At 47.9% G+C, this 15,770-nt stretch overlaps 1 protein-coding gene across 2 annotated transcripts in view; it reads right to left on the bottom strand.

The window, feature by feature from the left end:
• Positions 1 to 3,343: 3,343 nt before the first annotated feature.
• ARK2C (arkadia (RNF111) C-terminal like ring finger ubiquitin ligase 2C) overlaps positions 3,344 to 15,770 on the bottom strand; it is a 57,477-nt gene continuing 45,050 nt past the window's right edge. Inside the window, exons 4-9 of one of the 2 annotated variants that reach the window (XM_085042097.1) lie at positions 13,681 to 13,810; positions 12,561 to 12,665; positions 11,936 to 12,031; positions 11,615 to 11,698; positions 10,685 to 10,791; positions 3,344 to 9,495 (exon numbers count right to left, since the gene is read on the bottom strand). In XM_085042097.1, the coding sequence (XP_084898223.1) occupies positions 9,378 to 9,495; positions 10,685 to 10,791; positions 11,615 to 11,698; positions 11,936 to 12,031; positions 12,561 to 12,665; positions 13,681 to 13,810 (640 nt within the window). In that variant the 3' untranslated portion in view covers positions 3,344 to 9,377. The remainder of the gene's footprint in view (positions 9,496 to 10,684; positions 10,792 to 11,614; positions 11,699 to 11,935; positions 12,032 to 12,560; positions 12,666 to 13,680; positions 13,811 to 15,770) is intronic. The other variant, XM_085042098.1, reaches the window with a different exon arrangement.

Below are 15,770 nucleotides of genomic sequence, written 5' to 3'. Positions count from 1 at the left end.
AAGTGCACATAAACCTGTGAATTAAATAAATACATTTACTGCTTACTTATGATTAAAAGCAACAACCAGCAGAGATATAAACCATCCTTTACCCGCTCAGGTGTTTCTGCTTTCAGTGCTGTGCCTTACCAGGTCTGAGAAAATCCACTGACCTACGCTGCTGATGGGCTCCACTTTTAGATGGGCATGGAGGCTAAGAGAATTGAGACACTTTTATTTAAGAAAATTGAGATAGGAGATCCCAGTTTTCACCACTTCTGGCAACTGCAAGTTTTGCACATCCATACCCACACATCTCCAGAAAGCACCACATGGAAAACAGCAGGCACAGCAGGACTTTTCACAGGCAGTCTGGGGAGGATTTGCACCCAGCCAAGTCTCAAGCAGTGGGATCTGGGTGGTGTTTTCCACCCGTGGGCTTTTTCTTCCCCCAGGGCACACTCAGCTCCCTGGCTGAATTCCTACAACCCTGCCAAGAGCTGAGACCTATGGTTACGCCTGCCAGAGCAAAAGACCTTGCAGACAATCAATTCCACAGCAAGGAAGCTGTGCTAACTACACTGAAAGCTGACTCAGGATAATCTTACCCTACATGGCCTGAATACCAGCATCGTTTCAGAGCAGCTGCCATTCATTTTAATTTTTTTCCTTTAATAAGGCTTGCTGTTTTGTCTTTTTCTGTGGTGGAGAAGGGATTTCCCAGAGGCAGTAAGGGCCAGTGCTCCTGTCAATGAGCTCTTCCCAGGCACTCACATCTCTACAGGCACCAACAAGAAATTCATATTCAATTCAATGTTCATAAATCATTGCTCTTAGAGCCCTGTCTCTCTCTCTAGGGAGCAGAGCAGCAGGACACATCCTTTGGAGGAGAAAGGGGGGTGTTTGAGCCATGAGAAGATCTTCCTCCTGGCCTGCCCTGGAAAGGACATTCCCTCTCCCAGCAGCTGGTTTTAAACAAGCACTTTGTATGAATAGGGTCAGAAGTGGGCTCAACCCACCAAGCCCACCCACCCCACCAGCTCCTGGGCTGGGAATGATGCTTCTGCTGGATGTGCCAGGCCACGAGGCAGGACTGTCCCTCTGCTCAATCCCTGGCTGCTCATGGGCAAAGGAGGCCCCAGGAAAGGCTGGTGATGCTGAGAGAGCTGTTAAAAGCATCTTAGAGGGGCTGTCAATTGCTCATGGGCATTTGAAAGCTGCTAACCCACCAAAGCCCTTCCAGGGGAGTTCTGCATTTCTGTTTTCCACAGCAGGCACCACCGAAGAGACTTGAGCTTATTCATGGCTGTCTGCACCATCTCACAAATAATAGCTCAGACTAATTCATTTTAGAAACCTTTATGGTAACTGATGGTTTTGGAACAGAGCAAGTTGCTTAAATGAGCCCAGTAATCAACCTCATCAGTGATCAACTACTCACTGAGAGGAATAATAATAGCAGCCTTGGCTGGCTGTGTTCTCCCTGCTCACGGCAGACTGGTGCTGCCCAGCCCTGAGCAGGGAGCTGGGAGCTCACAGGAGGACCAGAACAGCCCTTAGGAGGGCTGGAGGTGATTGCTACAGTCTGATTGCATGCCTGGAACCCTGATGGGGTAGGGCTTGGACTCACTGGGTGGCCAGGGGGTCCTGAAAGTGGAGTCTGGAGCATCTGGGTCTGCTGAGCTTGTGCAGTGCCATTACAGTTCCCCAGGAGGTGTTTGAAGTAAAATAAGGGTCAGGATTTTGATCTCTCTGCATTCCCTTCCACCCAAGTCTAACCAGTGCTGTGAAAAAAACCCTCCTGTCAAGGGGCTTGGCCTGTTTTTAGACAAAGGTGTGCCACAGTGAAATAGGAGTTTGTCCCATCACAGTGCTGCATTCCCAGCAATTCCAGCTGGCTCCAGTCATCCCCTGGTATAGGGTGGTGGGAACCTGATTTAGGGGATCAGTTTAACCCCTGCCATCCCACTGCACTGGCACTTGCTTCCACTGGCCTGGCTGGATGGGGTTGGGAGCAACCTGCTCCAGTGAAAGGTTTCCCTGAATCTTTGAGGTCCCTTCCAGCCCAAACCATTCTGTGATCCTGTGATGACTCTGTGATTCCATGATGATCCTATGATTCCAGGCCTGGGGAGCAGTGAGGCAGCTCCTGACCCACACACCATCCCTCCATGGGGCAAGGAGGAAAGACAAATCCTTACCTTGCATATGAGATGTGCTCACATCTGGGAGGAATCACAGCTAGCAAGTGGCTAGAACCATAGTGAGGCACAGTTGAAGCAGGAATTAATATCTTCAGGGTCACCAAACCACTGTGTAGGTGGGAGATGGGTTTGTGGATGCCTGGGTTGTCACCAAAGCCACCTGCCATCCCTAGCCAGGCTTATTCAACACAAAAGCTCCAGCAAAGCTACCCTGGAAAGGGCCAAGGAGAGTTTGCTGATGGGGTGTCAGCACCCTCACTGCCTCCCAGGAAGGCAACCTTGGCAAGGCGTGAAAGAACTCTCCTTTTTTCCACTCAAGACTTCAAACAAGCCCCTCCTTAGTGCAAAGCTCAGCTCCACCCTGGCTCTGGGGAATCCCTCTGTTGCTACAACAGATAATGCTACAGAGGTAGTAAGGCAAGAGTGAAGTTTTTCCAACGGCTGGATTTGCATTAAGCTGCTAAATTCAACGCATTCTTGGCCAAGTGGAGAACTGGGAGGAGAAAAGCCATAATTTTCCTAGTCCTGTACCTTTTGCAGGGCGTAGTCAGTCTTTTCCTGGGGGGGCTGAGCATCCCAAAGCTGATATGTCAGGCAGACACAAAGCTCCTGTTCCCACCACCTACTTCAACCTTCTTTTTTTCCTCTTTATTTCTTACCTGGTGGCATTTTAATGCACATTCCTTCATCCTAAAATCAATAATGTAAATTAGAAGCAAAGGACAAGATAGGTAGCACTTAGTGTGAGTTTTCCAAACCAGGCTGTCCCATTGTATCTGTTTTCTCCACCATTTATGGGGACCCTGATGAAGCACTATGTTTACTAAATTTATGATTACTAAAGCACTTGGGTGCTGCCAGTGAAAATAAGTATAATAAAGGAGTACTTAGCAGTGTTTCGTGCTCAAGGACTGGTTTCCTCTTTCTGCAGGACACAGAGAATTATTTGCAAATCTCTATGAAATTGTTGCTAAGCATTTTTGGTAGCATCATATGCCTAAATTAACCTTAAGTTCATGAAGAGGGAATGACTGAGAGATGTGAAGTGTCTTGTCTTCTGTATTTATAAAATATCTTTTCATCTTCCTTGCCCCTTCCTTATGTCTAGGGGTGCATTTTGAGCTAGAAAAGAGGTAAAAGATAAAAAAGAGAAAATAAAATAAATAAAAGGAAAAATATTTATTAATGGGGTTGTACAGCTCTGAGCTGCAACCTGTGGGCCAGCTGCAGATTTAGACACTACAAAACACAAATAAGAGCTAAGTTTCCCAATCCAGGGCAGCTGCTGCGAGAGCAGATGCTGGCAGTGAATAAAGATGTTGCATCTTGGTCTGTGCTGCTGTGCTGCGATGGGCACAGCCCCTCTCCCTCCCCAGGCAGACAGGCAGGGCTCTTATCAGATCTCGGCGGCTCGTTTGCTGCTCCAGCTCCGAAACAAACCCGATTGCCATCTGCAGCACCTCTCCCAGCGCCGTCACCCTTGCGAAGGACATCAGCAGGACCTCAGCGAGAAACTGAGATTTTCCCCAGCTGGACCAGCAGGCCATTTCTTAACCTGTTTTCTGAGTTTCTAAAAGCTTCCTGTAACAAGCTTCATGTTGTGTGAACACGGTTCATCCCTGATGCAGCTTTTGATGGATGCTGGAGGAGCCGGCAATTCCCTTCAGCTGCAGGAACCAAATCTCTATGATCAGCAGCCACTTGTCTCCAAGGCTTATTTAGTCTAATCACACAGTCAAAGCTGGGCATTGGTCTCAGCTTTTCAGGAGGAGCACCTGAATCAAGAGTGGGAAGGAGCAGAGACCAGCACCATTCATTGTGGGAGAGAATAAAAGCACAGCAGGACCTACAGATTGGTCTTTGCAGGAGCCAAAATTGGTTGTGTGACCCAACTGGATTCTCCAGTGGGTGGCAAAAAAGGATTGAAAATACTCTCAAATGTACCTGTATTCATTTGAAGGTTGGTTGGGGTATTTTTTTTCCTTCCAATTAGTTTCCCCTTCCTTAGTTATGAAACTAGAGACCCATGCAGAAGGAAATCCTTCTCCACCAGGAGGATGGAGAACCTGTTGATACCTCTGCAGGTATCACGACTTGGTAGAGCTATCTTATAGGCACCATGAGGGGAAATCTCTCTTTAACAGGCCATTTTCAGAAATTCTAGAAAGCAGTTTTGGCACCTTATCACCGAGCTGGTGACACAGGACATCACACAGAGAGATGTGCCTGGTGTGGAGCACCTCACCTGCCCTCTGCCATGGGGCTCAGCCACCAGCAGCCTCTGCAAACCACATGGGCACAGTATTTTACACCCCACCAGTGGTTCTTCTGCAATCAAAGACGTAAGCAGTGAAAGAAGAATTTATTCCAACCAAAGAAACCAGAAAGGAGCAGTAAATAAAGACCAAGTGATCGCCCTGCCAGGTGGCTTCTGTGTGGCACAGGTTTATAGTTAGCAATGCAGTTTGTTTTATTAGTTATAAATAAAGTACAAAAAATCCACCAAAAGTGAATCTAAGCATTTACACAATTTCTAATGTCTTTCCATTTCTTCAATGCACTATTGCTTTAATATTAATAATAAATATTTTTCTAGCTTTCTTCTATAAAATAGTCTATGTAGCAAAATGTTGCACAGCACAACAGAACAGCAGTAGGAATACAAAAATGTGGGTGATCCTTTCACCTGCCCGGGTCATTAAAGGAGAGGGGGTTTTGTTTGCTCGCTCCTTGTTTTGCTTATCCCTCTTACAGTGACTTTGGGGGGAGGACAACCAACCCCCCCGTCCCCACACAGCTCAAAATCACAGCTCCAGGCTACAGGGGAGGAGTGTTACAGAGCAGCAAGGTAAAAAACACACACAGGTTTAAAACCCGGGGTAAGGCAAAGTCAACAAAGCAGCGCAGCACCCTGAAGGGACAGAGAGAAAAAAATTAAGGTACTGTGATTTTGTGCCTTTCTAACCCAAGAGAGAATTTCATCCAAAGCCTTTTTGCGGGGAGGATGGCTACTGGCTGAGCACATGCATCAAACCCAACTTCTGTCTGTACACAGCTGAGTGTCTGCACTGACCAAGCAGGGTTATGGCTTAAAGCTTAAAATGTTATCAGAGGTTCTCTAACCTTCTTGCAAAGCTGAAACATTTGATATCTGGGAGCCTCTGGGGAAAGGACAATGCATTGCAAGAGTGGTGCAGCCATGGCAGGATGGGGATGCTTGGCCATGGCAGTTTGGGGCTGACCCTCTTCCTGGGGACAGGAGGGCTCTGGAGCAGGTCCCAGCTGTACACTGGATTAAAAAGCTCCAGGCTGAGATTTTCCCCCACACAGGAGGGATAAAACCAACTGGTCAAGATCAATATCATGCACTTCTGCTCCATGCATGTCTCAGAGCTGGGTTACAGCCAATGCTCATGGCAGGCATTGCAAAGAGGTGGCAAATGGCTCCTGAGTCTGTCCCAACCACTCTCAGCTGGACAGGGTGCCACAGGATCACAGAATGGTTCAGGATGGAAAGGACCTCAAAGCTCATCTCATTCCACCCCCTGCCATGGGAAGGGACACCTTCCACAATCCCAGGCTGCTCCAAACCCTCTCCAACCTGGCCTTGGACAGTGCCAGGGGTCCAGGGGCAGCCACAGCTTCTGTGAGAAATCTGCGCCAGAGCCTTCTGAGTCTCTAAGTAAAGAGGTCAACCCCTAAAAACTGCATTGAATCCCTCAGTTCTGTTGCCTCAGACTCACCCTATTGCCTCCTTCACCCCAGATGGGTGAAAAGAGCCAAACCGAGCACTGATAGACGCCAAATATTACACAGAGCCACCACACCTGGGCTTCCTTCCTCGCCTTTTGACCCAACTTGCAGAGTCTTGCACTAAAGGCATGCATTGCTGGGTGTTTTTGCAGGGTCACACAAGCAGCAGCAGCAGCAGCAGCAGAACCAGAGGCGTCAGGGACAGGGCAGTACCAAGAAACAACCAAAACATTTTGGTTTATGCAGAGCGTCGCTAACCACCTTCAATGCGCAAGGATGCAAGTGAAAGGATCACCAGAGTTTGATTATGAGTGCAAATAATATTCATATATATGTGCTAAACACAGTCACTATATTGCAGTTTTCCACTATGTCACAGCATACAGAATCAAAGGTTTGCATTTTTATGGAATGTATCCAAGGTAACAGCACCACAGTAATACAGTTTGTAATCACACACCCTGATTTTTTTCTCTTTTTTTTGTTTTTTATTTTTTTGTTTGTTTTTGACAAGATAAGCATTACCCCCCACATCCCCTGTTTAATTTTTTTTAAGTACCGATGCATGCAAAGCATTCCATTCCCAGAAACAATGCAAAAATGAGGTAATAGGAGTAATAAAAAAAATTAGTAGTAATTTCTAAATAAATAAATTATAATTAAAAATGCAAAAAAAACAACTATAAAAATAATTAAATAAGAACCCACAATATCTACAAGTTAGTCATAAATTATGATTGTTAAATATAAGGCATTTAAACTCACAAAACCCTGTAAACTATTGATGTTTTGTTTCTAGATTTTCGTTGTTGTTGTTGTTGTTTGTTTTGTTTTGTTTTTAAACTCATCCTAACTCGCAACCTACTTGTACAAATTATTTAAACGCAAAGGAACCTGACACACCAATACAACTCCAGACACTGTAAATTCGCACACACCTTGGGATCAGTCACTCACACGAGACCATGGGAGTTTGGTGCTTTTCTTCAACAAAAGGTTTGTTGGTTTGTTGGTTTGTTTTTTTTTTAGTTCGTTCGATTTTTTTTTTTTTGTAAAAACTGTGCTTGTTTATTAGGCAAATAGTAACACTTTCTCATAGGTTTTAAAAGAAAACGCGTGGTCCAGAAGAGCTCTTCATTCCCTCCCCACCCAGCCAGGGTTATCAATCCCCCTGTTACTCTCCCTGCTTCGTCCCTCCAGGTCACACCTGGACAGACCAAACCTGCTCAGAGTGTATTTTACCACCGAAGCCTTGCTTTGCTTGTCCATGTTATTAGTAGTATTAGTATTATCTGAAATGCTGCTTCAATGCTGGTGGAGCCAGCCCCATAGGTATCCACAGGCCATTCCCTGACCCACGGACATCAGAGCTGGAACACCACATCCCCCAGGAAGCTGTCACTCGTGCTGGGCAGCAAATGCATCATAAAGTCATGGAATGGTTTGGGCTGGGAGGGACCTTAAAGATCATCTTGTTCCAAGCCCCCTTCCATGGGCAGGGACAGCTTCCACTAGACCAGGTCACTCCAATCCCCACCCAGCCTGGCCTTGGACTCTTCCAGGGTTCTCTGGGCAACTTGTGCCAAGCCCTCCCCACCCTCACAGCCAGTGTCCCTGTGTCTTCCCTACGTGTCACCATGTGTCTCCCTCCACTCCCTCCCACCTGCATGGGCACACCAAGAGAGAGTGCACCCTCACACCCACGGGGCTTCCCTCCTTCTCTCCCCTCTCTCGCTGGGGAAAAAAAAGAAATCTCTGTGGTGTCTCTGAGGTTGGTGTTTTCCAGTTACAGCTCATGAGAATCTTGCAGTTTCTCAGATGATAGTTTATGATTGAATCTACTTGGGAGAGCATTTCTCTCCAGCGAAACAGATAGACTTGAGGGAGCCAGAAGTCATTCCCACCACACCAGCATTTTCAATAGATTATGTTTCTAATTCCCCTGCTGCTCCTCTGCAGCTCTTTTCTCCCCTAGTACGAAAAAAAAAAACCCAGAAGAAGAAAAAAAAAAAGGGAAACTACAGGTTTTGATTGTGAATATCAGTTTTCCCGAGGATTTTCCACTTGGTCCCTGTGGTTGGGGCGACAAGGTCTTTTTTTTGTCAGGGGGAGCATGGATCACAACAGCTCACTTCTTTGGGTATTACCTCTTAATTCTGTTTGGTGTTAATGTGATTAAGTTTCATTTTAAGAACCACTGATTGCTCGGTGTGGATACAGCCTGAAACATGCACACAAGCCCATGTGGGCGAGGGTGCACACGGTTTGAGGCAGGTCACAGCCCAGCAGCAAGGCTCCCAAAAAGCAACACCCCACCTCCACCCTGCCTTCCCCTCCTGCACCCAGGGGCTCATGGTCTCGGCAGTGTCTTGTGAGCATTGAGTTTTCTTCCATTTCATTATCGAGAGATGTTTTAGCAATGGGAGAAGAGTTGACATTTTGCACCTCTCCGAGCATCTCTAGTGTTTTTATACCCCAAAGAACAGCTGTAGGCCCCGACTCCCATAACCATCATTTTGGAGCAGTGGTGGTGAAGCCGGCCAGCCACACAGCTCACAGAAGAAAGCATCACGGACAATTGCAATCATGTAGACAGAACTTCCTTGGATTTTGATATGACAAAGCTACTTTGTTAAGATACAGAAAGCAAAGAAACAGCATCTACTCAAATACTGTGCCGCTACAGAAAGTGTCCAGCACCAGCAGACAAGCAGGAACGAAGCTTTTCCCTATTGCTTCGTTCATTTTATCCCCAATTTTTATTTTTATTAAGCTTCTCTAAATTTGCAACACACTGTAAATGCAAGGGAAAGAAGCACACGCGGCTGAGGCAAAGAGCGCAAACCCTTCTGACTGTAAACAGGATTTTGCTTTTTCTCCTCTTTCCCCACCCCAAGGGTGGGAAAGTTTGACCTCTTTATTCCCCCTCTGCAATGTATTAATCAGGCACCAAAATAAGGAATCTATGAAAAAATATTTGGTGCAAATTAGGTAACAGCAACATGTCCACCACAAGATGAGTAGGGCATCAAACACAACATTTCTTAAGCTAACATGCTCCAGCTGCCATCCATAGAAATAGCTAAAGGACCCCTAACATGTTTCTACATATTTGAGAGGTATATATACAATCCCCATTAAAAGCAGGATTGACAGGCCGGACTACCACAACTATATCCTTCATGTTCAACACTAAAATCTTCTGCAGCACGGGGTCTCTGAGCTCCGGGAATGCCAGCTCCCTTTCACTGGGCCTGTATCCTGCGTATATGTGCAATATCTCCTACTGCTAGATATTGTATCACCACCTCCTCCTCCTCCTCACTATCGTGCCTGCAGACTTCCCCTCTCAATCAAATGGCTCAGAAGGCAAAAAATTTCGCTGCAAGGGTTTATGGCCATACGACCTGGTAAGGAAAATGGTGTGTCCAGCCAGTCTTTTCAGCTGTCCGAGCCAAGCTGTGTTTCAATGTCCACCCTGCAGATCGGGCACTTCTTGCTGGTGGCCAGCCACTGGTCCACGCACACTTGGTGGAAGAGATGCATACAGGGCAACCGCCTGCAGAGAGAAAAATACCACTGTTAGGATGGAGGAGGTCCAAGGGACTAAGAAGAGCTGAAAAACAGCCTCTGGGGCTGCTTTGAACATGGGAAACTCTGCTGTGGTGACACCATTGCTGACAAGGCCCTGCAACCTTCCCCAGCCATGCCAGCTCACATAGGGCAGTATGCTGGAGATGGTGTCCTTCTTGGCCTATTAGAAACCCTCACACCACCCTGAATTGAGTTGTTCCAGTTATTAACTATGCTGGCTGCTAACTTTTAATCTTTCAGGAGCAAGGTTATATTCCAAAGCTCCTTATTTCTTCATGGTTGTGGCTCATTAGCAGTCAGGTGGGTCCACACCGTTCCTGTGTGGGCATCTGGTCACTTTTTGCCTGCATCACCTTTACCTGGTCATCACCTTTACCTGGTCATCACCTTTACCTGGTCACTTTTCACCTGCATCACCTTTGCCATCATCACACATCACCCTCGTGATACGGAGGAACCTTGAACCATGAGAACCCACAGCAAGAGGATCACAGCTTTTCTTCACAATTTAAGGGTGAGAAGCAGAACTGGGTACTTCTCACCTGTGGTCCCTTCAGCCGTGATGGCTCAGGCCCTTGCAATTTCTTGTCCCCATCTTCTGCCACAAGCAGAGATTTGACCCAGTAAACAGCCTGGGATGTCTGTCAGGGACACAACTGGGGTTCTGTTGGCTGAGGGTGGCTCTCTGTGACCATGTGGGCACAAATCTTACTTATTCTACAGTGAAGCAGCTCTGTCTTGGACACAAGCCCAACTCTCCTGAATCTCACACTCACACTGCATTTTATCATACTTTCATCATCTGTCAGGCTCAGATGTTGATGACCACAAGCTCCAGATGGTTGTCTGAGCTGTCTGACCCACCCTTCTCTGACACTTTGCCACCTGGCCAGTTGGCACAGCCTTCAAGCAGGTGATCCAAACCCGGGAAACACTATAAAAACCTGGTTCCCCTGCTCCTGCAGGGCTCTTCCTACCTACAGGCCATACCAACGTCCATCTCAAAGCATCCAGGTTCCCAAACCCTGCAACAACCCAGGTGAGTTTCTCAGTACAAGAACAGGGATGACCCCACCAGTGCACAGCAGCATTAATCCAAATAAACACAACTCAGAGGGCACTGAGAGGTAGAGGAGGGGATGAGTGGATCATACCTGACGTCCTCTCCATCTTCAAGCATGGACAGACAGATTGTACATTTCTCATCAGTATCTGACTCTTCGCCATCATCTTGCTCAGCTTTGCCTTCCTGTGGTCTTCTCTGCAGCAAGGTTAAAGACATTTGGTTAGCCCTTGCCTTCCTAATGCTCTCCCAAGCCTGGGTAGTTGCAGGAACATAAATAAGATGTCCATCTACCAGCCAGGTCTTCCAGCTCAGGGAAGCCAGCCCAGCCAAAACAGCCAGCGAGATGAGTGTGCCACCAACATGCTGCTCGTTGGCATGTTTCCTCCTGGGGCTGGTGGCAGTGAGGCTGGTGGCAGTGCCCCACGGAGCAGCCTGTCCTCTGCTGCCCCAATGCACCCACCACCACTTCCTTGCAGTGGGGATGGCCCCATGGTCTCCTTTACTGGAGGCTTCTCCTTGGAGACACCCCAAAGCTCATGGGGCCACCACTGCCAGGAAGGGCAACCACTGTGCCCCATGCCAGCTTGGCCACTGGCCCAGCCCCATGCTGCACCACAGGGCAGTGCTTAGCATGTCAGCTCCCCCTTCTTCTCTCTCCCCATACATCCATTCCTATCAATATCATTTTCCTGAGTTCCCTGGAGATGCGGTGAGAGATAAGTGCAGCAGGAGTTACCTCACTTCCAACGCGGGCAATGCAACATCCCTACCCTCCATCCGGCATTGACCAACACATGAAATTACTACCCAGACAAGCATTCTTCCCAGTTTCTACTTAGCACAACCCAAAAATGTGCCACCCATTTCCTCATGGGCAGAAAGTCAGCTCGGAAAGAGGAGACACCCCTTGCCAGGCAAGGGGAGGACAAGGTGCCCCAGGCCGGGGCAGAGCCGCTTGCATGCAGAACGGGGCAGGTTTGCATGCACGAAGCCCCCTTGGTGCTGTGCACTTTCTTACCAGGTGCAGACAGGGGGGAAATTGCACCCGCTGGGTGGGAGAAGGTTGAGACCCTTTTGAAAATTTGGCCCGCAGCTTCCTAGCCTAGAAGTGAGAAACAGCCAGCTGAGCTACGGCACCGCCTCCGCCCCGGGAGCCCCGCAAGATATCACAGCACCGCTGGTGGGTTTTACACTCCTCCCCTGCCTCGGGGGGTGTTTTGGTTGACGGTGCCAGTTTGCCAGCCCTGAGGACTGAGACCCACCGGAGTCCTTCCTTCTGCCTGCTCCCTTGGCTGACTGAGAGGGGCTGGCAGCTGTGCTGTGGGTTCAGGGCACTCACCTTCTTGTATTTGTGGGGGAAAGTGAATCTCTCGATGGTGTTCTGGACGGCGCCCCGGCTCACACTGCCCAGTCTGTCCTCCAGCTGCAGCAGCTCCTGTGGCACAGGAACATCAGGAAAGCGCCATCCCTACTGCTCCCGAGGCACCAAGTCCCACCACACAACCATACCTGCTGGCAACCGAGGCTCCCTCCTGTCCTCTCCTCAGTGGAAATGTCCATCAAACCCAAATCAGCCATGCTGTCATGATAGATCTGATCCCTGGCACTTGGGATAATAACTAAGAACTCGAAGCAAAGAGCTGGATATCCAGTATTTCACAAATTAGGGTGGAATTTCAGCTCCATTTGACAGGCTGGGAAACAAAACCCCATAGATCTGGAGCATTTTGTTCACAGACATGAAAGGACCCAGAGTCAACCAAAGCCAGACCCAGGCTTGGCTGTAAACCTTGAAGTAAATCATCTTTTACCAGCTCAACACCATCACCTCCCAGTTATCACAAAAATTGCTGAAAGACTCATTGCAACTGCCACACTACAAAACAGTCTTACAGCTTTATACTGGAGCTTGCATAAATTTACACAACTTTAAAAATTAAAAATTCCAGTCTCCAGGTACATACTTCATAGCTCTCCCGCACGGCGGATGTGTGCCTGCTTGGGTTCAGTCCCTGAAGAGCAAGCAGCTGAAGCTGAGGGTAAGGGTAATTTCTGATTTCATGAACAACCTGCAAGAAGTGAGGGAAAATAATAAAGCCACTTGTACTTGCCCACAGAAAACCCTTGTGTACTCTGATGTAAATATAGAGCTTTCAAAGTCCAAATTGAAACAGCAGATTGACACCTTTGCCAATTTAAGCATTTTGATAAACAAAATTTAGGTTTTATCCAATAGATTTCCTATAAATGATATCTAAGAACATGCACTTCTTCCAGATAAACTATCTGTTGTAATAATTCCTGTATCATCCATAACATCATGGTTCCAAACTCCCAACATGGATTAGCTTACAAAGAAGTCTTATTTCATTTCAATCAGTGGATTTCTCTTCATCCAAGCTTTGATTGTTTTGTTTTTTTAAAGGCTCATGGTAGTACACAGGTGTCAGGGTCTGACACCCGTGTACTTCACAAGGGAAAAGCACCCTCATGGCATCTCTGAGGGTGTTTTAAGGATTAATAGTGCTTGGCAAAGCTTAGCTCCAAATACAGCACCGTGCTAGGAGAAGGGGTAGAAAATTACCCCAGTCAGCCTGTCTTCTCACCAAACCCACCTCCACCTGTGCAAGAGATCATGCAAAACCTTTACAAGTGGCATCAAAGCTGATGCAGAGAGCAATGTGGTGATGAGGGATGCTCCTTGGGGCTGACACCAGGGAAGGCAGTCACCCACTGCCAATCCTTCTGCATGCAAAAAGTCCTGGGAGACCACAGTTTTAATGTTCCAGTATTAATAATATTATTAACTGCTGAGTCTCTCATATCCTGCCCATGTTTTGCAGACCAGCTTGTGAATGTGGTGCTGCAAGCAATGGACTCAATCCTTCCAGAACAGCTGAGCTTTTCTTTTCTTTCTCTAATCCAGTGCAGTGATGCAACATTATCCTTTCAGACACTCCCTCCCACGGCCGGAGATAAGTGGGATTTGCAGAAGACAGGTGATAGAAAGATAGCAGCCTTTATTTTGACTGCCTTCTGGCAGACAATGCATAAAACATCTCTCAGTAAAAGCATTTCACTTACCATCTGGGTTGAGGATGTGCTTCTGGGGAAATGGTGCATCCGAGGTGTAGCCAAGTAATGCTGATACGGCTGGGGCACTGGCCGGACCTGGAACTGGGCATGAGTCAGCCCTGCGTCCACGCTGAGGTCCCTGTGGGCACCAGGAGGAAGATGTGGCTCTGAGTGGATGGTTGTGTTCCTGGACTGCAGCAAACCAGACCATGATCACAGGGCAGCCTCCCTGGTGAGCTCTGGGATGCTGTGGGCTCCTCAGCCTGGGGAGATGCTGCTGCTTGGAAGGAAGTTTCCTCCAGGTTGGGGTATCACCCACCAGGCCACCACGGAGGAGTGAGGGGTTGTTTCTATGCGAGATAGCATTTGGGTTATTTGGGGTCAAGAGCTGCGCAGATGCATCCTGCTAATTTCAGAGCAAGAGCATTTTGGTGGCTTAAAATGATACCCAGGCTCAGCAACTCAACCTGGTCAATCCAGGACCCTCTTGTGCTGCCAGCGCTGCAAACTATTAGTTTGCCTTGAATGTTTTGCAGGAATACAGGTAATTTCTCAAGGGACTCAACAATGAACCATTCTGGAAGTTTTAAGAAGGCAAATAGGCACTGTCTTGAGGTTTTTCTGATGTGCCTGTGCTGTCCTTGGAGGTATCCCTGTCCAGACTTGGACTTGGGGAGTCAAAGGACACTGTGCCTTGCCTGAATCCGGCCTCAGGGTGGTGAGGGTGTGAAGTGTGAGGGTGGTGAGACCCTGGCACAGGGTGCCCAGAGAAGCTGTGACTGCCCCTGGATCCCTGCCAGTGTCCAATACCAGGTTGGACAGGGCTTGGAGGAGCCTGGGATAGTGGAAGGTGTCCCTGTCCATGGCAGGGGTTGGAACAGGATGATCTTTGATGTCCTGCCCAACCCAAATCATTCTGGTATTGCAGGATTTTATGAACCCCAGAACTATGATCTGTGCAAAAAAATATGAAGATTTTAAGCAATGTCTTGATGAGGCTGCTGTAGGCAAGCTTGCCACACAACTAGAAGGCGAACACTAATGGAGAGGGACATAACTAATGGCCCCACTTGCCTGAGCACAGCCTGACCCAGGTGAGCAGAGATGGAGTTCAACTTGGTGAATTTGGGCACTTTTATCCTCCAGAAAAATAACCCAGCTCAGTCCCAGGACTTGTTATGACCAAGATCCCATGAAACATCACAGCTCTGCTCAATCTCACACACGTAGATGAACTACAACCCCACCACCACGCCGTGTGGAGAGAGTGGGAGGGGACCTAACACAGCATCTCCATCTATAATCCAATTAACTGATCCCCATTCTCTCCAGCCTAAGAGTCACTTGGCAAACGAGTGCTTTGAACATCATTCACTTCATCATCATTACAAAACCCGGCGCTCTAATAACCATTGTCTTCACGTTTTGCCAGAGCAAAGCTAATTAGAGCACAAGGGTGGCTTCCTGTTTCAGCCTCCAACTTCTCCTCCCCTGCGTGGAGGACAGCAGCAGTGAGTACCATGGCTTGTTAGGAGCAGCCCAGATGTGTCCTCCAGCAGCTGTGAAATTGCATTCACCCACCAGAAGACGTGAAGGGACAGCAGATGAAGAAATCCTTCATCCAGAACAGCCTGTGCACCAGGCAGCAGCACCAGTGCTCCAGAACTCCCTGATGAGACACCCTGCACCAGGCTGGATGCAAATGATACTTGTGGGTCCCTTCCAACTCAGGGTTTTCTGTGGTTCTATAATGCTAAGTTGAGGCCAAGAGAGGGACTACATTTGCTGGCCCTGTGTTAGCCATGTGCTAGACAGACAAAACCTGGCAGAGGATAAAACGCAGCAGGCAACTGGCATGAATACAACCAGGGTGAGAATCCACAGGTCTGGGCACTTTCCAGGTCCTATGTCACAATTTTGGGATATTTATCCAATGGCTTAAGATTGTTCTCAGGTTGACAGAGGGCTCAACTGGAAATCAGGAGGCTTTGGGTCCATTCCTAGCCCTGCCACTTTCTTGATGAATGACCTTGATCCACTTCCTCTCTGCCTTCCCATATTCCCTGTCAACAAAATAAATGTGGTAATTCATGGAGATC

Source organism: Lichenostomus cassidix, chromosome Z (genome assembly GCF_008360975.1).
Source record: "Lichenostomus cassidix isolate B80296 chromosome Z, HeHo_3.0, whole genome shotgun sequence".
Taxonomy (NCBI): domain Eukaryota; kingdom Metazoa; phylum Chordata; class Aves; order Passeriformes; family Meliphagidae; genus Lichenostomus; species Lichenostomus cassidix.
Note: the sequence above shows the minus strand (reverse complement) of the source record. Positions and strands in the feature narration are given on the sequence as shown.